This window comes from Cibotium barometz, chromosome 6, assembly GCF_041138505.1.
Source record: "Cibotium barometz isolate CiBa-2024 chromosome 6, ASM4113850v1, whole genome shotgun sequence".
Lineage (NCBI taxonomy): Eukaryota > Viridiplantae > Streptophyta > Polypodiopsida > Cyatheales > Cibotiaceae > Cibotium > Cibotium barometz.
In genome coordinates, this window is record NC_141051.1 from 46,866,337 (window position 1) to 46,891,482 (window position 25,146).

General features: G+C 41.5%; 1 protein-coding gene across 1 annotated transcript; it reads left to right on the top strand.

Moving 5' to 3' along the window:
* The first annotated feature begins 944 nt into the window (after nucleotides 1-944).
* Nucleotides 945-2,015, top strand: LOC147637801 (2-hydroxyisoflavanone dehydratase-like). Its single transcript, XM_086799054.1, has one exon. The coding sequence runs from the start codon at nucleotides 945-947 to the stop codon at nucleotides 2,013-2,015; it is 1,071 nt and encodes a 356-aa protein (XP_086655180.1).
* Nucleotides 2,016-25,146: the final 23,131 nt, after the last annotated feature.

A 25,146-nucleotide genomic window follows, 5' to 3' on the forward strand; every position in this document is an offset into this window, starting at 1 on the left:
GGTTCGATCCCTAGCCGGACACCCGATAGTTACCTTGCCCTCACTTTGTAGAGGATATGAGGGGTCCTCACACAGAGTACTTTGCTCCCAATGGGCACTAATTAATTAATTGCATTGTAACGTTTAAACCTTAGCATTCTAAGGTTTAAATGTTAGCATCCTAACGTTCGTCTCTTGCTATAGTGTTCATCTTCCTCTTTGTTTCGGCGTAGCTCTCTCAGACACACATCGAAGTCTTTTGTATGGCAAAAAAGAAAGGATTTTTTCAAGAAAAGTCCCCTCACAGTCGTGCGCCCAGCGAAGGATTTTTTTAAAATTGTCGTGCTCTCTCATCATCATCATGCTCTCTCTCTCTCTTGTGGCCTTTGCCCAGATGTAAAAGGTAGTTGCGCACTTTTTATCCTTGCGGTGAGACAGTCACAGGACGAGTTGAGAGTGTTCACGATTTTTTCTTTCTTTTTTTCCTACACACACGTCACCTCCCGAAGGTTTCTAACCCAAATGTTAGACTAAGGTCCTCTTGCCTCAACTAATAAATTAATGCCAAAGAAAAATTTCGCACCCATATTCATGACACTAGTAATTTGTGATCTTGGTTTTTTAGATGGGTGTGGCCAAAGCCCAAATGGAAAGTGGGGTGATGAGCATCAGGTGTGAACCCCAATGAGAAGGACAAGCTCGATGATAGAAAGATGCTAGCTCGATGCTAGTGTCCAATTGTGAAAGGACAAGCTCGATGATAGAAAGATGCTAGCTCGATGCTAGTGGCCAATTGTCACAAAGAAACATTCAACTTTTAAGTTCTACACGTTTCTTTTTTCAAGAATTTTACAACAGTCTAAAATCAAAATAATTCGAGTGCTATTTAGATGTAACCAATCGGCGAGCCATTGACAAAGTCAACTTGCATTTGGTGTTGCACCCACCCCACTTTATAAAACAACATGTGCTCGCGACGAGAAATTGAAGAGAAGATGCAAGTAGGGAGGTTCCTCAACATCTCAATTTTCAGCGATGGCTCCTTTGCTCGAGTACCTTACGACCCTCCCCTCGTGCCTGCGTCTGATGATGAAGATGCAGGCCATGGAGCTACACAAGTGCGCACCAAGGATGTCGCACTGAATGCTAACCATGGCACTTGGTGCCGCCTCTTTCTCCCTCCCCCACCTGCTTCCACCATTGTCCCCGAGAAGCTTCCCATCCTGCTGTATTTCCATGGCGGGGGCTTCGTCGCAGGCAGCCTTGCTGTCCCTGCCCTTCACGCCTTCCACTGCACACTTGCTGCGCACACGCGCACCTTGATTCTCTCTGTCGAGTACCGCATCGCTCCCGAGCATCGCCTGCCCTGCGCCTACGAAGATGGGGTCGAGGCCCTGCTATGGCTCCGCGAGCAGGCAAAGCCTAAGACAACGCCAGGGGCTTCGACAACAGATCCATGGCTGGCGAGCTATGGCGATTTCTCTAGAGTTTTCGTGGCAGGCGAGAGCGCGGGGGGCAACCTGGCGCATCATGTGGTGGTGAGAGCTGTATCAGAGCTAGGGTTTGGGATAAAAGCAGGCAAAGAAGAAGAAGAAGAAGAAGAAGGAGCGATGCGACTGGCAGGGTGCATCCTTCTCGATCCTTTCTTTGGAGGCGAGGTGTTGACAGGCTCTGAGGTTTCAGACCCTGAGGAGACGGAGCTGTATCGACATGTATGGCGGCTGTGTTTACCGCAGGGAAGCGACACTGTCACCATCACCGGGGATCATCCTTACGCAAATCCAATGGAAGCAGGTCCTTCACAGCCATGGTTGACGTCCTTGTCGTTGCCTCCTGCGCTGGTGGCTGTTTCGAGCGAGGACTCGCTGAGAGACAGGGGCATTGCTTACTTTGATGCTTTGCAGCGTGCAGGGAAGCAGGCCAAGCTCTTGCAGTCCCCCAATGAAGATCATATCTTCTACATTTTCTGCCCTTCTTCTCCGAATGTGCGCTCCTTCCTCTCTGAAATCGATCGCTTCATCCATTCAAGCCATTGAACCCTTCAACCCCTTCACTTAAAGCTCTCTGTGTGAACTGCAAAAGTCCTTACGTATAGAGCCTTTCCTTTAAACTAGCTCTGAATTTACAAGTCCCCCTATTAGAAGGAAGAGTGGCGAAACTTTATCAATGGGTGGCACCACAGGTCCTTGAAATCCTTTGCGCATGAACACTATTGTTGCTGTGGCATGTAAATTGGGAATTTGTGTGATAATAAATTGGGATTTGTGTGATTACCTTATATTTTGCGTGTTGGTCATCTATTGGTTTAGGAATGGGAGCACTCGGGGATCAAATAGGTTCATGTTCGGTAGATCTAACACCTGGACAGCCAAGGAGAAGCGATTGCTGACGAGGCCTGGAGTACGATCTTGGAGGAAGTGCACCTGTTGTTGAGCCTTGCAAGTAGCTTCTTTCTCAGACTTGGAGATAAGTTGCTAGGAGGGCTTGGAACTTGGAAGGCAAAAAAGCTGCAGGTACTCCTCTCAAGGCTGCCGCACATGTTGCCCAAAGCGTCCTAGCGGGTTAGGAAGAATAGAATATTCTCCCTGCCACGTAAAAAATACGAAAACCTTTCGTCTACAGAGTAGACGTGACCGGGAGAGGAAAACGTCAGCCTGCACGTCATCCGGCTTTCCCGCGTACAGCTTCCCACCTTGATTTTCCCCACCTCGCCACCGTGGCCTTTATCTCCAGCCCGCCATGGGCAGTACAGTGTAACTGTGGAGCACTCCAGTACACAAACATCTACCTTGGCAGTCGCCTGACACAGTACCCCCACCCATTGGTACTGGTGGGCAGGTCTTGCACAGTAGCGTAGGTCTCTCTCTCTCTCTCTCTCTCTCTCTCAGTACAGCATAGAGGCCCCGTCATTTGCTCCCTCTCAGCCGCACAGAGCGGAATAGGGTTATCCCCAGGAAGGACATTGTCAGACTGGATACTCAGAGGACATGGAGTTCACCTAATTGTCCACTGGTGTTAAAACCCTAAGATCTCTCTAGATAATTGTTATGCATAAATATGCATAAATCAGGCATTAACTCAACCACCCAAACACCCCCGAGCCCAAGGGAAGCACTTATGAATTATAAACGAAATACATCATACCTTTACCTTGATGTCCCATACCATCAAGAGGTATAACTTCAATCCAATAGCATGAAACTGTAGTGTGAAATGGTAAGTGAGTAGATACGATCCTCTACACAAGAGAGCATAACATAGCCTTGGCCTCACAAGCCCAAGCCGTATATTTAAAACTATTATAGGCAAATTCCATCATTGGAAGATATTTTTTCCAATAGCATGAAACTGTAGTGTGAAATGGTAAGTGAGTAGATACGATCCTCTACACAAGAGAGCATAACATAGCCTTGGCCTCACAAGCCCAAGCCGTATATTTAAAACTATTATAGGCAAATTCCATCATTGGAAGATATTTTTTCCAATATGATGATTTTCTAGAGACATATGCACGAAGCATATACTCTACAATCTGATTCATACACTCTGTTTGCTCACTAGACTGCGGATGATCAAAGTAATTCACATTCAAAGTAATTTCCTCGTTGTAAACCATTCGGAATAAAGTAGGAAAACATGGCATTATAACAGCAAAAACCAGGGATTCATCGGCGCCCCGACATACCCACATCTGCATATGGAAATATCGACGTCCCGAGTTACCCATATCAACATAGAGAGTCATTAGCGTCTCGATGAGTCACATATGTCCATCCGTAAACAATCAGGTGGACTATATAAATCACCTAAAGTACGGAACTAGAGAAAGAAATGCCAACAAAGGAAGAATCCAAATTTTCTTATCCGAACACAACAAGATAAACTTGTTTGAACTCTAAAGAAAGAGATTTCAACAAGTGAAAATGCCGATGAGATTACACTCATCAAAACATGTAGGCTATAGATAAAAGAAGTTTATCTAGAGAATGCCCACACTATAACTTCTAGTGAATTTAGAAAATGAGATTGTTTTTGAATGTTGAGGTCAACATGCTAAGTAATGTAAGCAAAGCAACAATCTTGAGCCCAAATTATCCCATAAGATAATATGTGTGGGGGATAGCGTCCCATACCACCATGATACCACCCATACATACCTTAATAATTTGAAACTCCCTAGTATGTCGTCTAGGAAAATATGAATAAAATCCTATATAAAAGGAATAAGATGGCCTTATCCAGACTTTCACATACTAAAACCTGTCTCTATATACCTGAGACTACATCAAGGAATAACCCTTATCGAGTACATCATTAGAAAAGAATTTTGAATTATTGGTGCCTTTCTAATGATAACTATCCAAAACACAATAAAGTTAGGGTAGAAAAATAACTCACTTAGATACATAAACAACTAAGTATCCGAGTTGGAATATGTACAAAAGTACAAGCAATATACTCCAAATTTAAGTGCAAAAAATGAAGGCAAATGCTACCCTCAAAGCACATGAAATTATCCAAAAGATCCTTACAAAACTATGGATAAAAGCATAGAAGCTCCTCGAATCCATGAAAACCATAGTTGATCATAACAATCAATGCATGCCATCTAATTTTCATTAATCATGCCAAAAGAAGCATTAAAATTGGTGGCCAACTCATTAATTCGGAGTATATGAACGTGGTGTCGTTCAAGCAAAACTCCAAAGTAAGCAAGTAAAACACGTGTGTAACACTCAATAAAAAATCTCTACACAAGTGATCTAGACAGAACCTGATGAGTCCATATAAAACTTGGAAAACATCCAATAAAATCCACCAAAGCAAATTGATCAACTGACCCATGATAGAATTTGTCTTAGGCTTAAGAAATTAAGCATAGACCACACTTAAATAAGTGCAAAATAAATCATCATGAAAAAGTGTCAAAGGTGAAACACACTTTGAACACAAATTCTAGCCATCAAAAGAAATTAATGAACATGTCCAAAAAGAATGGCTAAACAAAGGCAAAAAAAAAATCATGAAAACATCGTTTAGAATTAATCCAAACAGAAATATCCACTAATACGAGGTATAATCATATTAATAATATGCGAATAACCCGCATCTATCTAATATCAGCACGAGAAAACGTACTTCAACATTAAATAACCCTCGAAAATATTAAATTCTTGAGAAAAAGAATTATCATTATTTTTTCCTAATTTTCTAGGACCTCAAAATATAATAACTTTGAGTTCCACCAAACCTATCTTATGGCATTCCAAACCTATATTTTTCAGAAAAATTTTAGCAATTTAATTTACCAAAATACCATTCATATTTTATAAATAACAAATTTTAGGATTTCTAAAAATAATTTCTAGAATATTCCTATTTTTTCTTGAGAATCCCATCGTTCACGAAATTTCCAATTCTGCCCGACAATTCTCAAATCCAATGAAAATTTTCAATTTAAATGGATTTTTTAATTTTCTAGGTCAAAAAATATATTAAAAGAACGTGAATGGTCACGGGCACCCGAATGGACACACCACATGCCAAACACCAACTCCACATTTCCCCAAAATTTAAAATAACCTTTGTCTAATTTTTCACTAATTTTCAAGATTTTTTTGAAAATTTTAAATTACCCCGAACGCATTTAGAATACGAACGGTCAAAAAATTTCAGAATTCCAATGGTTTTTCCAGAATACGGAAAGCCAAAAGTTTCGGGAAAATGAAAAGACAAAAAAAAAAGTGAATGTGAAAGGTCAAAAGTTTCCGGAATACGGAAGGTCAAAAGTTTTTCTGGATTTCGGAAAGCCAAAAGGTTTCGGGAAAATGGAAATCCAAATGTTTTCTGGAAGATGAAAAGCCAAAAAAGTTTCAGGAAGAAATTTTCGGAAAATTTTCAGAGAATTTTTATCTCAAATTTCACATTTTCTGGCTTTTTCCAAGCTTTTTTTGGAAAAAAACTCAAAAGCTTTTTTTTAAATAAAAAACTCATAAAAAATAAAAAAATCATAAGCTTATTAAGCTTTGTGGGTTTTGATTTTTTTAAGAGGGGGGGCAATTTGTTCGCCGGGGCTGGCTGCGCAGCCCCCCCCACCCCCGTCTCCGCGCAAGAAATGAGAGAGGGAGAGAGGAGAAATACCCTCTCTCTTCTCCCTTCTTTCCTCTCCATCTTCTCCCTTCCATTTCTCTCTCTCCTCCCCTCTCTAATAACAGATGGGTTAACTTTAATCATTTGATTAAAAACTTAATTAAACATTACTTAATCATATTTAACATTAATTAGGATTAATGTTTAAAAAAAATCCCTTTTAAGAGAAATTCTCACATAAAAAAGAAGGAAAAATTAGAATTGAGAGGCGGAGAGGATCCCACGCACACGGGAGAGCATTTCATGCATCAACATGCTGTCCCCTACTGCATTTGAGCATAAAATCAACAAAAAATTGATCGCAAACCCGTGGAAAAACCCATAAAAAATGTATAAAAAATACATTTTTAATCAAAAAATGCTCAAATAATTTCTAAAAAATTAGAAAAAATTTTCTAAAAATTTTAAAAATTTAGGGAATCCATTCTACTAAAAATATCCACAATAAAATATGTGGTATTTTTATAAAAATTTCCATTAATGCTTATTTTTAACCATAAAAAATAGGAAAAAATAGCATTAATTAAACTCACAGAATTCCCCCGCAACGTCGATTTGTCCATTGAATTGTAGTAACACATGTTCCAATCGCCATATCGACGATCCACGTGCAAATCATCAACACACATTTTTATTATTAAATATTAAAATTTACTTCAAAAAAATCAATAACAATTAACTAGAGATTGCTCTGATACCACTGTTAAAGCCCTAAGATCTCTCTAGATAATTGTTATGCATAAATCAGGCATAAACTCAACCATCCAACCACCCCCGAGTCCAAGGGATGCATACATGAATTATAAACGAAATACATCATACCTCTACCTTGATGTCCCATACCATCAAGAGGTATAACTTCAATCCAATAGCATGAAGCTATAGTGTGAAATGGTAAGTGAGTAGATATGATCCTCTACACAAGAGAGCATAACATAGCCTTGGCCTCACAACCCCAAGCCTCCAAGCCTCCCTTGAGTGTGCCCCATGCCCCTATTATATAGGAGGGCCCTCAAGTGACTCTTGACTCTCCATTTCCCATGTGTGACCCTTGGATGCCTAACCCTAATCTTAACCCTTAAGGTTAGTCCTAACCCATGCTCCACTAGAGCTTGTTCCCATGATTCCATGCTCACAAGCCTAATGTGGGTTAGCCTCCTAGTATATGTACACATAATGTGCATATAACATGCACACATAATGTACATATAACAACCGGGGACAAAGATGGCCTTCTACAGAGATCACCTCCTATGCTTGACAGAGGATGGGTTCATCATCCGTCCACGCTACATGGACATACACCTATCCTTTGGAGTGAGATGTGCGATCGGCCAGATCCGCACCTCGTCCCAGCTAAGAGTGGAGACTGCGAGATATGGGCCTAGGGCGGTCGCACCAGAGGACACGATATGCCAGCTCTGTCACACAGAGCCTGAGACAGAGGACCATTACATATGCCGCTACCCCCCGTCTACTATAAGATTCGGGGGAGGTTCCACTGCCTCTTCCGAGGAGCTGGGTTCGAACCACTTTCCAGGATCATGGACTTCTCGGATCAGAGATGCCTGGGATTTTTTCTTCTAGAGCTCCGTAGACATAGGGAGTCCTTAGTGAGATCCAGATCAGTTGTACTTGCACGAGGACCAGCACAGAGAGCTCTCACTGACTTCTTCCATACCAGCACCCCTTCGATGGGGTCGATCCACCCATCATACCCAAACCACAAGCTAGTGTAGGAGCTCGGCCGAGAGGTGTGACACTTGAGAGAGCTCGACGCCCCAGACCCCATGGCCCTCGCCCACAGCCACGCCACCACAGGAAGATTCGGGCCATCATCTCCCATCATCGCACCTTCTCGCGCTCAGTTTTACCACCTTGAGCACCATGTCACAACGGCCCATGAGAGATGTATTAGGGTGATATGAGAGCTCTCTTCTCATGTAATCTATATTAGAAGCCTCTCATTATATTGTTGAAAACATATACAATACATTTGGTTTTAAGGGTGCTCATTGGTGTCCACATCTCTTAATCATGGATTATTAAAAATTTTAGCCTCCCTAATTTAATCTCTCTCATTATGTGCAACACTCTAACAACTAGCACCTTAGATTGTTAACACAAGGAGAGAAAGATGCTAGGCGGTGATGATAAACATCAAGGTACAAGAGTGGGGTGTCAAAGGCTGCAACAAAGAGGATTAACCATACCTTGTCATTGTCATGCGCCACTATGGTTGAAAGGGTTATATAAAAACTGGAGCATGAGACCTTTATTATGGAGTATTATGGAAACAAGTAATTTTGCCATTAGAGGTGAAAGATATGATGTCACTACTACAAAATACCTAAGTTGCACTTACAGCAAGACTCTCATATTAGGGAAACTGGTGGGGGATGTAGCATGCATCACCTGTACTTCATGTATCTTCAAATCTTGGGCCAGCATGCCCACAATAATATGTTAATACACTAGCCCCATCTCAAAAAGGAAGACTTTATAAGGATATTGTCTTGCCCCATAGGTTGAACAATGTTTTCATGTACCTTTAAATCTTTGTCCAAGATTACCATAACAATATGTTCATACACCAACCCAGTGCAAAAAAAGGAAGACCCTGTAAGAATATTGTTTGGCCGTAGGTCAAACAATGTTTACACCTAAAATAGGTCTTTCGTATGTCCATTATAATGCCAGGTCCATGTGTAAATTGTAATAATATTTTAAGAATACCCATTTGTATCAAATTACTTGGAACGAGAGAGAGAGAGAGAGAGAGAGAGAGAGAGAGAGAGAGAGAGAGAGAGAGAGAGAGAGAGAGAGAGTACTATAAGATTTTTTTAAACAACAATACAAGTTACAAGGACATTATATAATTTGCTTCATATAAAGAAATAATTGGTTGAACTACAACCAATATATAGTTGGGAGGTTAGAAATAACAATTATTAATTTTGTATTTTTTAAAATTTTAACAATTATATTTGGAGGACACCTTTTTATCCATGTTTTGTATAATGATACAACCTTTGAGATATCAAGGATGGTACAAACGGAAAGAGTGATAGAAGAAATATGTATTACACCTCTTTATGCATGTTTTACATAACAATACAATCTTTGAAATAAAGAGGTCATGTGTTACTTTTTAATGTATGTTCTCTACAAAGAGTGAACCCTCTCTCTCTCTCTCTCTCTCTCTCTCTCTCTCTCTCTCTCTCTCTCTATACAAACACACATACACATTGATACAAATTTTGGAATAAAGATACACACACACACACACACATTGATACAACCTTTGGAATAAAGAGTCCTCACACTACTTTTTAATGCATATCCTCTACACTTATATATCTTCTACACACACACACACACATTGATACAACCTTTGGAATAAAGAGTCCTCACACTACTTTTTAATGCATATCCTCTACACTTATATATCTTCTACACTCATATACCTTTTGGAATAAAGAGCTCTCTCTCTCTCTCTCTCTCTCTCTCTCATCCTTGCCTCCTCCTATGCTCCCCCTCTCATATTACTATACTCTTATCTGTCCACCTCTCTCATTATCTCTTGTGCTTCATGCTTCTTTTTACATTCCCCTAGCATCCCACAGTGGCTCTCACTTTATCTTTGATCTCAAATCCCTAACCACCACTGTGTCGAGCTCTAGCCAAGGAATTCATTTTCTATAGAAGGGGAACGTCACCTATATGCATGAAACTCATTAAAAAAACCCTATTTAAGTTTCTCTAAAAAATAAAATATACCCCTTTCTAAGCATATGAGTCCCCATTATGAAATTCAAGTACCCCCTATTTAAGGTTTAAAAATCAAATAATAGATATTAATATTAAACATGCATTAAGAAAAAATTAGACTCAAATTTGGGCCTTTAAAGATTGCTACATATTCTCTCTCTACAAAAATGGGCTCATGGTATAGCTTTTGCAAATCAACTCATAAGTGAGCGGAGTTTGGACATTTGGAATCTACTCTTCGAGACCTTTTCAATGATATATAGCATGATGGGAAATTTTGCATATTCAAGAAGTCCCTGGAGTTTGGACATTTGGAATCTACTCTTCTCGAGACCTTTCGAATGATATATAGCATGATGGGAAATTTTACATATTCAAGAAACTCCCAAATTTGGGGACTTCTTGAATATGCAAAATTTCCCATCATGCTATATATCATTGGAAAGGTGTTGAAGAGTAGATTCCAAATGTCCAAACTCCTCTCACTTATGAGTTCATTTGCAAAAAGTTCACCATGAGCCCATTTTTGCAGAGAGAGGATATGTAGCAATCCTTAAAGGGCCCAATTCAAGTCCAAATTTCCCCTAATGTGACGAGTTGCAGCCCATGTAAGTAGCATGGGTGTAAGTGCTAGAAGAACAAAGACCTACATGTACTCTCCAAAAATTGTTCCTTGTGTGGTTAGCTTAAAAGATTAGTAAACTAATCTAGCTTTCAAACTACACCACGATCACATATTGTAAACTACAAGAAGAAATGAAACCCCTACTTTCATTCTCCCCTGCTCCATTGTCCCCCCCCCACCACCATAAATCCCCCTCACCCCCCTAACTTATAAGCTTAATCCCTCCCTTCCAATAACCCCCTCCCTTACACTCACCTGATAACATAAGATATGGCTTGTGATCCCTTGGGAGCTCTAGCAGCATGACAATAATCAAACATCTCATCTCTAGAATCTTAGCTAAGATGAAGGTGTAGAGAGAAAGAATGAGCTCATTTGTTCAAAAAATTAACATGAGTAGATAATGAACACAACTTCTACTTAAAGGGCATGCCCAAGATAGGAAAAGGAGAGAGAGAGAGAGAGAGAGAGAGAGAGAGAGAGGAGAATGGAGTAAGGTGAGAGTAAGGGTTGGAACACCATATTAGATAATTTGGAAAAAGTCCCATTCCCATTTGAAAGAAGAAATTATGGGTTAACCTATTCAATCTTTTGTTAAAACCCCCTCGTGTGACATATCGTTTGAAAGATCTTGAAGAGCAAAATTAAAATCTACAATCTCTGACAAATTTAGAGTTGGTATGTTCAAGATATGTCCAAAACTATGTAAAAAAACTTGATTCCCAAAATATTAGATTTTTCCAAATTATCTAATATTAGATTTTTCCAAATTATCTAATATTGACTTTTGGGCTAGGTTGGGTTGGGAGGAGGAGGGAGGAGGGAGAAGGGAGAGAGGGAAGGGGCAATAGAGGGTTTATAGAAAGAGTGCTCTCAAAAAAAGCTTGCTCCAAAGATCACTCAAAAAAATCTCGCTCCGTGTCCATTCTCAAGGTAAGGCCACTTTAGAAAGTCACCTCAGTATAGGCGAACTCCAAAGCAAGGTCTTCATAAAACTCCTTCAAGAGGCTTTTAGACCAACACAACCTAAATCAGTGTTTGAGGGTAAGCAAACGCGTTGTGCACTGCCGTGGAACGGTAGATGGTGTTAAGTGGATTTTGAGAACCCCAAAATGCATAAAATAATACTGGGATTGAATTTAGGAAGTCTTAGAGTGTACTTAGTGTCATGTTTTAGCCAGTTTTGCTGAAAGGTTTTAGCTTGGATATATTTTGTGTTGCTGTGTTATCATCATTATTGTACATATAACATGATGTGACAGGTTTCTATGTTATCATCATTTTTGTACATATAGCATGATGTGACTACATTTTTAGGGATATGAGAAAAACAAGGTGGTATATTTTGACCAATATCTCTCGTGAGAGGTTGGCTTGCAATAATCCAATGCACACGAGTAACATAATGATGTTGATATCATGGTGATATGCTGATGCTAATGGTGACTCATATATTGGCAGCTAATGTGTTGATGGTTCTCATTGTGAAGGGAACTTATGTCATCAAGGCAAGATAGCAACCCTTTGGTGGCCATTTTTTCCCTCTACATATAGGAGGACATGGACAAGGCGCCTAGTATATGGGCCATATGGAAAACAAAAATTAAAGAAGTGCTTAAGCTAAAAGAATTGGCATTAAGTTTTTGAAAAGGAAATGATAAAAGTAGAGGACGGTTGGGAGGCACAGTCGGCGCGTGAGAAAGTTTAGAGAATCATGCAAGAAGGGGTGGTGGAAATCATTGGACTTATGGGAACATTGCAGTCGACCAAATAAATGGAGGATAGGCAATTGCATGCAGTGTGGATGGGAAGCAAGGGGATAAAAGAGTGGTAGCATGATCGCATACCACTCCTTACTTGAGAGAGATTCATACATATTGAAGGAAGGGACTAGTAAAAAGTTTTCTTGTGTGTATTTGAAAAAACCTTGGGTGTGGCCATGTAGATTACAATGTTCTTGAGTGAACCTCTCTCTCATATTTGAGAGTTCCACATACATCTTGAAGAAACAAACCAGAGAAGCTACCAGGATCCTCTCACATGTGTTGTGAAGTACGGGCTATTGCTGCTCGTCTCTCTTATCATTAAAATTTCAAGATTTGTTTATGAAGAAAGGTGCTAGGTGTGTTGGGATAGTTCAAAGATTACAACTATTATAAGGACAGTCTCTCTCGCATCATTGAGAGATTCATATATATTTTGAAGGTGGTTGTGCTACAACTACATAACCATTTGCCAAGGAAAAGAATTCCAAAGCTGCTAAATTGTGTCATTCAAAAGATAACACTTAATGCTATACCAACTTACCAATTTCATACTATTACTAGCTAAAATTAAAAGAAAGCTAACTCTCAAAACTAACCCTTAAAGCGGAGAAGGAAAATGCATGTTAATCTTATCCAAAGCCACCCTAACTAAGAAAAGCAACCAAATCCAAAACAACCCTAATCCTTTTTCACAAAGGACCATTCCATGTGTAAAAACATCAATCAAAACCCTATTTATTTCTATAAATCAACCCAAAAACACCTCAAATCAAATCAAAACACTTTAAAACATCTACAATCAACCCAATCTAGCCACGAGCACACCAAATTTGCTCTTCACATGGGGTCTTTCACCACGTGGCCAATGAAAACAAGCCCTACACAATAATTCACTCAAATGCTCGGGAAAAAGCAATCATGCTCCCCAACCAAGGAAAAAGCAACCATTCTCCCCAGTGCGGTGCTAGTGGAAAGACTAAACCTACCGTACTCACTAGCTCAAGGGTAACCAATTGAAGAGAGCTTACCTTTTGGAAACCTGGTTGCTTATTTGCCATCTCGTAGAAGAGGCAACCACAAATATTTCTAGCTAGCACTTTGAGAAGACCTTCCTCTCCTGTTGTCACCACAAGAGTTGTATATTGCAAGACCATCCTCCACCATGCAAAGGCAATAGCCCTCTCTCTCTCTCTCTCTCTCTCTCTCTCTCTCTCTCACACACACACACACACACACACACTCTCTCTCTCTCTCTCTCTCTCACACTAGGACACAAGTACTAACAAAAGGGTAAGAAGATAGGGTAGAGAGTAAGAGCACAAGGAGCAAGAGCACTCTCTTAATCAACACTCACGAGAATGTCCCTTTCTCATTAGAGAAATTCACTTACATACAAGAGAGTTATACGTTTGGGCATCCACACCTAATAACTAATTGGTCGTCCACCTCGGAGGGTGCACTACTAAGAAACCCCATGTATCACGTGCGTTTAAGGGGTATTTAAAAAATCCCTTACGTGTGAATTTTACATGAATTAAATGACCCATTTTCCTTTATGGACTTATGTTTTTTTGTTTCAAATTTGATTAACAAACCCCTTCTGTAAATATATTTCTATAAATTTATGTTAAAAAATTTGAATTAAAAAACCCCTTCATTTGAACTCACATGATATACTTACATATTTTTAAGTGAATCCCTCGAGGCACCCACTTATTGTCTAACCTTTTTGAGGCTAGTCTAAAGCACACATTGGGTGGTACCTTGACTACATCATTAGGCATAATTATGAGGGACGTATAATGATTGGAACAAGTTATTAATTCTCGCTTAGGCGTACAACACAAGTGTGAGGGTGAACAAGGATCTTTTAGGTGGTGTTGCCATCCTTTAGTGACTCTCTCTCTCTCTCTCTCTCTCTCTCTCTCCCTACCTCCCTCTCTCTCTCTCTCTCTCACACACACACACACACTCTCTCACTAGGACACAAGTACTACCAACAAAAGGGTAACAAGATAGGGTAGAGAGTTAGAGCACACTCTCAATCAACACTCACGAGAATGTCCATTTATCATTAGGGAAATTCACTTATATACAAGAGAGTTATGCATTTGGGCATCCACACCTAATAACTAATTGGGCACCCACCTTGGAGGGTGCACTACTAAGAAACTACATTGGTTGTTACTATGTCATTCTACAGCTATTTTACCCTTCACATTGAAGGCAAAAAAAAAAAGAAAAAAAACTCTACACTGTTCCATTTTACAAGGCAACTAGAAAAAAATGAACATTGCCGCGAAAGCCCAACTAGCAAAAATGGACATTGCCGAGATGAACATTGACAACTATTTTTTAAAAAAATGAACATCGCCACCCCCCCACTTCCAAGCCCAACTAGCAGAAATGCATTAACATTGCCGCCTGTCAGGCTAAAATCTGAAAGCTATTTTGGGTTTGTGTACATGTGGTGTGGATGGTTTGTGAATAAACTTTGCCCTGAATGCCCTGGCAAGTGTACAGGCTGAGTGGTTTCGGCAATGAGCTGGTTTATGCACGTGTTTTGTTTTTCGGAGCAGACGCTGGAGATCTGGAGTTTTATAGCAATTGTGTGATGTGCGGGTGGTTACTAAAAAGCAGGGCATCGACTAGCAATTTTCGGGTTTGGTATGATGATGTAATTGACGGAGGCCGGGGGCAGCTCTGGTATTGGAAGGTTATGGACGCGGTGATATGATCCGAAGTACAAGGAAGAGGAGGGGTTTTTTAGTATTGAGTGTGGCTATCATTTTGGAGCCTTAAAAAAATAAATAAAAATATATTGACTAGGTGGCCACCTTGTAAAGGGGCCACCTAGTAAAGGGGCCACTTGGAAGCTTAGGTGGTCGCCAGCTTGAAGCTCTAGAAGGTGGCAGAGGCGTGAAGGGGGGATGATGGTTGCTTTGAGGAAAGAATTGAAAAGAAGAGAGGATCGCCTAGAGCAAGGGCTGGAGCAAGCCACCTTGTGGTGTTGACAGGCGCAGCAGCTGCGGAAGACAAAAGAGGGAGCCGCCTAGATGGTTGATGCAGCTGCTGGCGTCGACTCCAGACGGCTGACAGGTTGGAGTGCGTGTGTTAACAGAACAGATGGTGACTGACGGCTGGCTGCAGCACGGGGTCGTGTAGGCGGTGGCTGGTGAGAACGGAGAGAAGAACAGAGCCCCCTCTGGCACAGAGAAGAAGAGTATGCGTTGGTCAGCCACAGTTGGCGAAAGTGAAAGCTGTATGAGAGCAAGGTGGGCGTGGAGAGCAATCTGGTAGAGAGAAGGGCTGGTGAAGAGCGTGGCGCCTCATGGGAGATGCAGGCGCCTTGGTTATAGAGGGGCTACGAAGCGTATGCAGCCACAAGAAGAGAGAGCTGCAAGAAGTGTGAAGAAGCATAAGCCGGGAGTGCCCAGGTCTTTTCAGAGATAGCCACCTTGTGTGTTGGAGAGGGACTGGTGACTGTACAGAAGAGGCTGCAGGCCTCTAGGTGATCGTGTGACAGTATGGGCTGATGATTGAAGCAGCAAGAGAGGGCTGCTGTTAGGAAGGGATTGAGTGATGTGGCTTTGGCTGGATGCAGATGGTGATGCTGCGTTGAGCAGTGGTTCGTGGTGCTGAAGAGATTGTGCAAGGCTGTGGTGGTTGGTGAAGCTGCTGGTCACGACATACAGAGAGTGGGAGCTGCTGAGTTGAAGGTTAGCTGGTGTGGGTGCCTTCTGGTGAGAGTAGCTGGTCTTGTGTGGGCGATGATTGCAGGCAGTGCGTGGATGCTGACCAGAGAGAGAGCCTTGGTTTTTTGTGTGTGTTGGATGCAGAAGAGGTGCTGATGTGTGGGCCGGAGACAGTGGGGCTCGCCTACGACAATTGGCAGGTAACAGCTGGACAGAGAGTAGCCGGGCTACAGAGAAAGTGAAGAAGGGTTGCTGGTGTGGGCGCCCTCTGGAGATTACAAGGACCGGGAGACAGAGGCTCGGTTGTCAGACGCAAGGGTGTATTCCTTTGGCAGTAAATCTTGGCCAGAGTCCTAGTCTTTGGTGTATTTGCTGAGTTTGTACATGGTTGATGCTGTATATGTTTTTTGTTGAATAATCATCTTTTATTTGGGGTTTTGAGCTGTCCTTATGGTGTGGATGGGTGGTGCATGGTGAGAGAGTGTTCCAGCCGGTGGGCTGGGGTGGTGCCCCGTTCGTGGTAGTGTTTCTAAGTTTGGGAGGTGGAAGAGCTATAGAGGCAAGTTCTTTCTTCTTTTTTTCACCTCACATCCTTCTGGTGCCCCCACTGAGGAGTTGCTCTTTTCTGGCATTGTTTGACTGAGGATAGCTCAGGTATTTCTGTTACGAGGGTGTATGCCCCAGAGTGAGAGATTGAAGGAAGGTGTTTTTGGGTTTTTCTTGGGACTGAAGGTGAAGTTTGGGGATCAAGATGATGTCTTATCCAGAGTTTTATGGTGGTCCGAATGAGGATGTGGCAGATTTCTTGGAAAGGATGGAGGTTGCATGCATAAGCAACCACATCAGTGAGCAGGTACAGATATTACGGCTGCTGAGCATCTGTTTGAAGGGAGATACAAGGACCTGGTACAGAGCTTATGAGGAGTCATTAAGGGATGTTGTTCCACGCATTGAGATGACTGAGGATGGATTAAAGACAGCACTTAGCAACAGGTTCAAGAAGGTAGAAGACCCCGACAAGGTTTGGCATGAGGTGCAAGCTCTGACACAAGGTGAGTTTGAATCAATAGATGATTATATGAAGAAATTTTCTTTGCTATGGGAGACTCTATGCAGGGCTTTGGGAGAAGACCAGGTACCCCCTGACATGATGAAGAAAAACAAGTTTGTAGCCGGGCTTAAGAGGAGTATTCGCTGGAAAGTGGAATTGAAGAAGCCCAGGTCTTATGAGGATGCGGTGGAAATTGCTAAATCAAAAGACTGGAAATTGCAGCGGATGAATCAGCTGGGGATGATTCCAGTTGTAGCACAGCCGGAGATTCATAGAGTGGAGGCTACACCCATGAATGCAGTGATTGAGAGGATGAAGCCCACTGAAGCCCAAGCTATGCAGATGGTGCCACAAACTAGTCAGGGAGTACCTATGGTTCCTGTAGGTTCTGATGAGAGATTGCGACAGGATATGAAACAGATGGTTGATCTTATGAAGAATTTGAGCTTAAATTTAATGGGAAGTACAGGTGGTGGACGTGGTAGAGGCAGGGGCAATAATCCTGAAGGGGGATATGGACAAGCAGGATATGGACGTGGTCGCGGTAGGGGCCGTCGTTTCATCCCTACATGCTGGAACTGTGGTGAGCTTGGTCATCTGAGTACAGATTGTGATAAGCCTCAGCGAATGGGTGGTGATATGTACCCATTACCTTCACAGCTACCTGACAGGTCAAATGATTATGGTATTGATATCAGGGATCAAGCAGGCCCCAGTGGAATCACAGCTGAAGAGAAAGGAAAAACTAAGGTGATAGATGTGGTCACCCTTGAGAAGACGAAGGAGGCAGAAGCTGATGTGATGCCTTTGGGGAAACGGATGCCACAAGAAAGGGAAAGCAAGGATGCTGCAGGGCCCAACAAGAAGAAAGGTAAACTGAAGGAAGGAGAAGATGTGAAGGTCAAGCAGAAGCGGAAGTCTCGTAGGAAGTTTCAGGTAACTGATTTTCCACTAGGGGGTGGGCAGGATAGCTACAGTTTGCAGGAGGACATGGCTGGAAGGAAGGCTAACATTACTTTTGGGCAATTGATAGAGTGAGCTCCCAATTTGAAGCGTCAGTGGAAAAGACTTGTGAACCCGAGAGAGAAGGAGCCTGCCAAAGGGATAGTGACTGTTTTATCTGTTCAGGAGTTGCCTGATATATGTCCTGTGGTGGTGAATGTGTGGTACAAAGGGAAGAATCTGGGAGAGGCATACATAGATGGTGGAGCACAGATTTGTGTGATCACATTAGCAGCTGTGGAGAGGCTTGGTCTTGATTTCACTGAAGCGTCTGGATTCCGTATACGGTTGGCCAATCATCAGAAGGTCAAATGCTTAGGTATGATTAAGGAGTTAGAATTGCAAGCTTTTGATGTAAAGGTGCTTGTGGATTGTCATGTTATGCCTGCAGGAATGGGTGCATTCCCCATCATTTTGGGAAGACCATGGCTGAGAGCAGTGAAGGCTATTCAGGATTGGAGGAAAGGGGTCATTACTCTGTATGACAGGAGAGGTGATAAGAAGCAGTTTAAGATGGATAACCAGAAGCCTGTTCGTGATGAAGAGGAAAGTGAAGTTGATTTAAGTGATGATGATACGACTAGTAGTACTACTACTAGTGAGGGAACAGAGGATACTTCATCTAGTGAGGAGGATGCAGAGATGGATGCCCTGGTTATTGATGAGGAAGTGCTTGGTGATGAGGTTGCTGAACAGGAAGAGACCATACAGGAAGAATACGAGGAGGTACAAGTGAATCATGAGCAAAGGTATGCATGTGATGTGAAAGAGTCTGTTTTACAGTCTTTGAACAGGAAGAGACCGTACAGGAAGAATACGAGGAGGTACAAGTGAACAGGAAGAGACCATACAGGAAGAATACGAGGAGGTACAAGTGAATCATGAGCAAAGGTATGCATGTGATGTGAAAGAGTCTGTTTTACAGTCTTTGAATGAACCTGTGTGGGATGAGTGGGAAATAGAGAGTCTGCAGGATGATGAGCCTGAGTTGGAGTTGGATGATGAGATGTGCATGAATGTTAAAAAAGCCATGAGTAGAATTAAAGCTATGAAAGAGGAGCAACACAAGAAGTCTATGAATGATGCTGATGCCATGGATGAGACTATGGATGTTGTAATAGATGAATTTCTCATTGGCCTTGATGAAGATGAGGATACAGGAATTGAGGTGGATGCTTTTGGAATGGTGCCTGTCGAAGAGGAGTTTGGTTTGCCTGTGGTGGCTGGTTTTGATGGTGATGTTTCTCATGTGGATGGACAAGAAAATGTTATGGCACAACAGGTTTTTTTTGATGAGGCTTTCATCAATTTTTACCCTCAGCAGGAATTGGTTCGCTGGTTCTCTAATATTGGTGTTGACCATATCAGGGATTTTGGGATTGAGATGAGACGGGATGGTGTGTATGTCAGGAGCTTTGTCTCCAGAGGTTCTGGTGTTACGTTGTGGGATGCGGGATGGAAAATTATGCCTGTAGTAAATGTCAGTGTTTTTTTGATCACCTGGAATAGAGATGTGTTGGTTACACTGTATGATGCTCAAAGGATTGATGGAGGGAAACGTGGTCATATGCTTTTTGCTGATCATAAATGATTCAGCAGGCTAGGGGTTGGGCAAAGTATGTTAGGCTAAAATTTGAAAGCTATTTTGGGTTTGTGTACATGTGGTGTGGATGGTTTGTGAATAAACTTTGCCCTGAATGCCCTGGCAAGTGTACAGGCTGAGTGGTTTTGGCAATGAGCTGGTTTATGCACGTGTTTTGTTTTCCGGAGCAGACGCTGGGAGATCTGGAGTTTTATGGCAATTGTGTGATGTGCAGGTGGTTACTAAAAAGCAGGGCACCGACTGGCAATTGTCGGGTTTGGTATGATGATGTAACTGACGGAGGCCGGGGGCAGCTCTGGTATTGGAAGGTTATGGACGTGGTGATATGACCCGAAGTACAAGGAAGAGGAGGGGTTTTTTAGTATTGAGTGTGGCTATCATTTTGGAGCCTTAAAAAAATAAATAAAAATATATTGACTAGGTGGCCACCTTGTAAAGGGGCCACTTGGAAGCTTAGGTGGTCGCCACCTTGAAGCTCTAGAAGGTGGCGGAGGCGTGAAGGGGGGATGATGGTTGCTTCGAGGAAAGAAATGAAAAGGAGGAGGAGAGAGGATTGCCTAGAGCAAGGGCTTGAGCAGGCCACCTTGTGGTGTTGACAGGCGCAGCAGCTGCGGAAGACAAAAGAGGGAGCCGCCTCGATGGTTGATGCAGCTGGCGTCGACTCCAGACGGCTGACAGGCTGGAGTGCGTGTGTTAACAGAACAGATGGTGACTGACGGCTGGCTGCAGCACGGGGTCGTGTAGGCGGTGGCTGGTGAGAACGGAGAGAAGAGCAGAGCCCCCTCTGGCACAGAGAAGAAGAGTATGCGTTGGTCAGCCACAGTTGGCGAAAGTGAAAGCTGTATGAGAGCAAGGTGGGCGTGGAGAGCAATCTGGTAGAGAGTCGGAAGGGCATGAGTGCAGTAGCACCATGATGAATTTGTTGCGATGAGTGCAAGACGATATTGCATCACGAATGACTCTCTATTGGTGTGGACCTGAATCAGCGTTGAATGCCAGAATCTTTGAATATATTCATGAATTAGTGGACGATGTGATTTGTGTTCCTTTTAGGGGAGATTTGTAGTAGATGGGTATGGCAATTAGGGCTCACACAACGATTGTGTATGGTAGATTTCTTTATGATAAGTTAGCCTTTCTGATGGGATCTTAATCTCAACACTACAAGAAATCAAAGAATCCAAAAATAATACAATCATGTTTTGCAGTTATAAACGCACAACATAGCTATGGGTTCGCAGTTGGTGGGCCACGTTGAAAATTAAATAGAAATCAAAAACACATTAAGAAGATAAAGTTGGTGGTTCGCAGTTGGTGGAAATTTTGTAATTGGAGACCAATAACTATGCTTTCCACAGCCTACAAAATATATGCCAAAGCTCGAGTGAGACCACTTTCTGGTCACTTGAAGGACTTGATAAGACTTGAGCAAAAAGGTTTCATTAAAGGAAGATATATTCTTGCCATTATAGTCCTTTGGGAGTGAAACATGCCCAACAGACCCAATAGGATTTTATTTTCCTTAAAATAGACTTTGACAAAGTATATGATAGGTTAAAATTATAATAGACTTTGTTTTTGCATTTACAAGCTTCTTACAGGTGTTAAAGAATCCAAAATCTAACACTACAATAAAAAGAGGGGTTAGCTTAATGGTTATGTTAAATTTGCAGCAATGTGATGAGCTATGGTGGATCAAATGCTAGAATCAACATCATTAACAAAGAGATTAGACGATAATTAAGATGTGATTAGTATGAGCAATTAACTGATGGTTTAATGTAGGCATGGATAATCAAAAATTAGCAAATTCTCATTAGGCCAATGCCTCAATTTATAGGGTTCACATCCAAGCATCTAATCCCACTGATTTCTCCTTGATTCACTCCAGCTCTTTTGCTTGATTCTCTCCACCTCTCCCAAAATATCTCCACACCTCCTAAATCTCCTCATGCTACCCTTTATTCTCTCACAGTAGATACTTCTCACCTTTTCATAGCTTCTCTCACATTTATAGATTCTCTTTTATAGCCTCTTGCTAAGGGCTTGTTCCCGCACACACCCTATTCACTTGTATATTTCAACACCCCCCCTCAAGTGAATACTCCTAGCACACCTGGACCCTATACCAAGTTTCCCTCTTACTTGATAGTCAGCAACCAGTGCCTAGCGTACCTCCCCTCAAGTGAATAATCCTAGCACACCTGGACCCTATACCAAGTTTCCTTCTTACTTGATAGTCCGCGACCAGTGCCTCAAGTCCCTAAACTTATAGTCCAACACCAATAGAAAATCCAACCAATCTAGGGCTTTCTCTGACGCCCGTCCACCCAAACTCCACACTGGACGTTGTGGATATCCCGAGTATGCCTCCTTCTTCTGGATCTCGTCCTTTCTGGGTTCTACCATATGGCTCCCAAAGGGCTTCAATCCCGTTCACTATCCAACAGGTAATAGCACAGGCTAGCCTGAATCTCAAAATCTCCCTCTCTTTATGCACAAAATCACATCAAGGCTTTGAAAGAATAGCCCAAAAAAATAGTCCATGAAAATTAGTTAGATTACCATGCACGAAAAAGATAAAGATATCAATCTTTTCTAAAAACATGTTCTTTAATCAAAATAGAGATGGTCATTATGTTTTTTATATTTTAAAAAAAACACTAGAAAGTGGTGTCGGATTGGTTTCGGAATATCGGCCAGACCGTGAGAAATCTCCAAATGGTCCAAACACCGACTTTGTTCCTCTTATTACAATTTATCTTTCTTTTATTCTTGTCTCTAATAAAGTTATCTACCCCCTCATACGAAGCCGTTACTGAAAATTAAGGGCCAATTTGGTGTGTGGGCCTTGTTTCAAACACCCATGCAACTATGTTTACTACATAAACACCCATACACATTTCCTTTAGTCTAAACTACCCTTATGACCCTAATATATAGTACCTAACATGATTAGGTATGGTATAGAAATCACTTACAAATGATAGCACAAAACATGCATACAAACCCCAAAATAGACATCTCTAAAATCACTCAATCTATGACCAAATTAATATTTTATGTCCTCCAAGTTATTTTGACTTATGAACATTAAATACAAATGCTATAGATCACCAAGTCAACTGGACCCAAAAATACATACATATGAGTACATCATTGGCTAACAACCTATCATGCCATACTTTGCTAGCATGTTCAATGCATATTGTCTTTCTCCCAACCAAATGCCTTTCTTTATTTTCACCACTTCAATGCCAAGAAAGTATCTCAATTCTCCCAAGTCTTTCGTATCAAATTCACCACGTAATAAAGCTTTCACATAAAAAATGTCCTTTCTTGAATCACCTGTCACAATCAAGTCATGTACATAGATGACAATCACCACAATACCATGTGTTGTCTTCTTTGCATATAGTGATTAATTTGATGTTTCCACATGAAAACCAATGCTAATGAGATACCTTCTTATCTTGTCTATCCAAGCACGTGGTTCTTGCTTCAATCCATACAAGACCTTCTTTAACTTACATACATGTGTAGGATATTTGGGATGCACATAGCCTTCTGGCAGCTCGATGAACACATCTTCTTGTAATTCACCATTTAGAAATGCATTCTTTACATCCATCAAATGCATTTCCCAACCATTTGACGTAGCCAATGCAATCACAAATCTCACTGTTCCCATCTTAGCCACAGGGCTAAATTTCTCATCATAATCCAAACCATGTGTCTATACATATCCCTTCGCGACCATCCTTGCTTTATGTGTTTCTATTGATCCATCCGACTTACATTTCACTTTATACACCCATTTGCAACCAATAACATTCTTTCCACTTGGTAATGCAACCAAGTTCCATGTATCATTGTGTACTAAGGCATCCATTTCTTTGTCCATTGCTTTCTCTCATACATGCTTTCAATAGCTTCTCCAAAACATGATGGTTCCACATGCTTTATCATTGATGTCATGTATGCATAATGCATTGCATACACATTATATATCAATCTTTCCACTGGATACCTAATGCTTTGTGACCTTCTCAAAACCTGTGGATCACTTTGTACTCCCTATACTCTAGCATGTGGAGGAACATATCTCTTTTTCCTAACACTTGGAGTACGTAAGACTGGGATGCCAAGTTCTTCATCCAATCTTTTTGAGCTAGATGACTCATAACCTGTTATACCAATTCCTTCAACATTCTTTTTTGTCTTTGTCAATAACACTTTCACTTGTGCTCACACTACCATGTCTCAAACTTTGTGACCATGGACTTACATTATCACTTCCACTTGATGTTTTACATGGCCTAGATAATGAAATAGTACTCTCTTTTGGCAAGTTCACATGTACATCTGTATCTATGTCACCCACCATAACATCATCTTTGTTTTTGTACCAACTTGCCAAATCATCAAACACCACATCTCTAGAACTGAGCACATGTTTAGTTTTTGGATTGTAACATTTTTTAGCCTTTCCATCTTGTGCATAACCAATGAATATGCACTTCTGAGCCTTTGGGCCTAGTTTCCTTCTCTTCTCATCTAGCACATGTATACATAGGCAATACATCCAAAAACTTTGAGATGCCCAATGTCTGGCCTAAAACCTATCATCCTCATCTTAGGAGTACTCTTATGTATGGCAGTTGTAGGTGTCTTATTCAAAATGTCCAATGCTGTGGCACATGCTTCTGCCCAAAAATACAAAGGCATACTCTTCTCATTCATGAGTGCTCTTGCCACTTCACCTATGACACGATTCTTTCTCTCATCAACTCCATTTTACCGAGGAGTGTGCGTGCATGTAAGCTACCTCCTAATGCCATGATCTCTCAAAAATGCATCAAACGCACGTGAGATGTACTCACCACCACCACACCGTCTATCCTCAAACACTTAATCCAATGGCCATGTTGCTTCTCCAGAAGTGCTTCGAACTCTTGAAACTTGCCCAAGGCTTCATTCTTCTCTTTCAGAAAAAATAGATCCATGTCATCCTGCTGAAATCATCAATGAATGTGATATAATACCTACTCCCATTTATTGATTGGGTTTGTGTGGGACCCCATATATCATTGTGCACAACCTCAAATGGTCTTCTACTCATTTGACTATCCCTGGGAAATGGCAACCAACAATGTGCATCACACACATGTGTACTCCCATCATATTTGAATCTAGGTAGACACCAACAATGCCTTTTGTTTGCATCGATTTCAGCTTTTGAATGTTTACATGACTAATCCTTTTATGCCAAATATCAATGTCTGGCACTATCCCATGACTATGAGAAAACATGGCTGACTTCAATTATGGAATGCTTGCATCTAGCTTGAACAATCTTCCTTCTTTTTGACCTTTGGCAAATCCATTTGCAGCCATGCTTGAAATCCTTAACAAAGCAACCATGTTCATTAAATCTCACTTGCAATCCTTGTTTAACCATTTTTCCCACCACTGATGTCAAACTCTTTGTAATCAATGGCACA

Excerpts from the sequence above, each read along its gene's own strand:
- LOC147637801 (XM_086799054.1), top strand. The coding sequence starts at position 945 with ATGTGCTCGCGACGAGAAATTGAAGAGAAGATGCAAGTAGGGAGGTTC.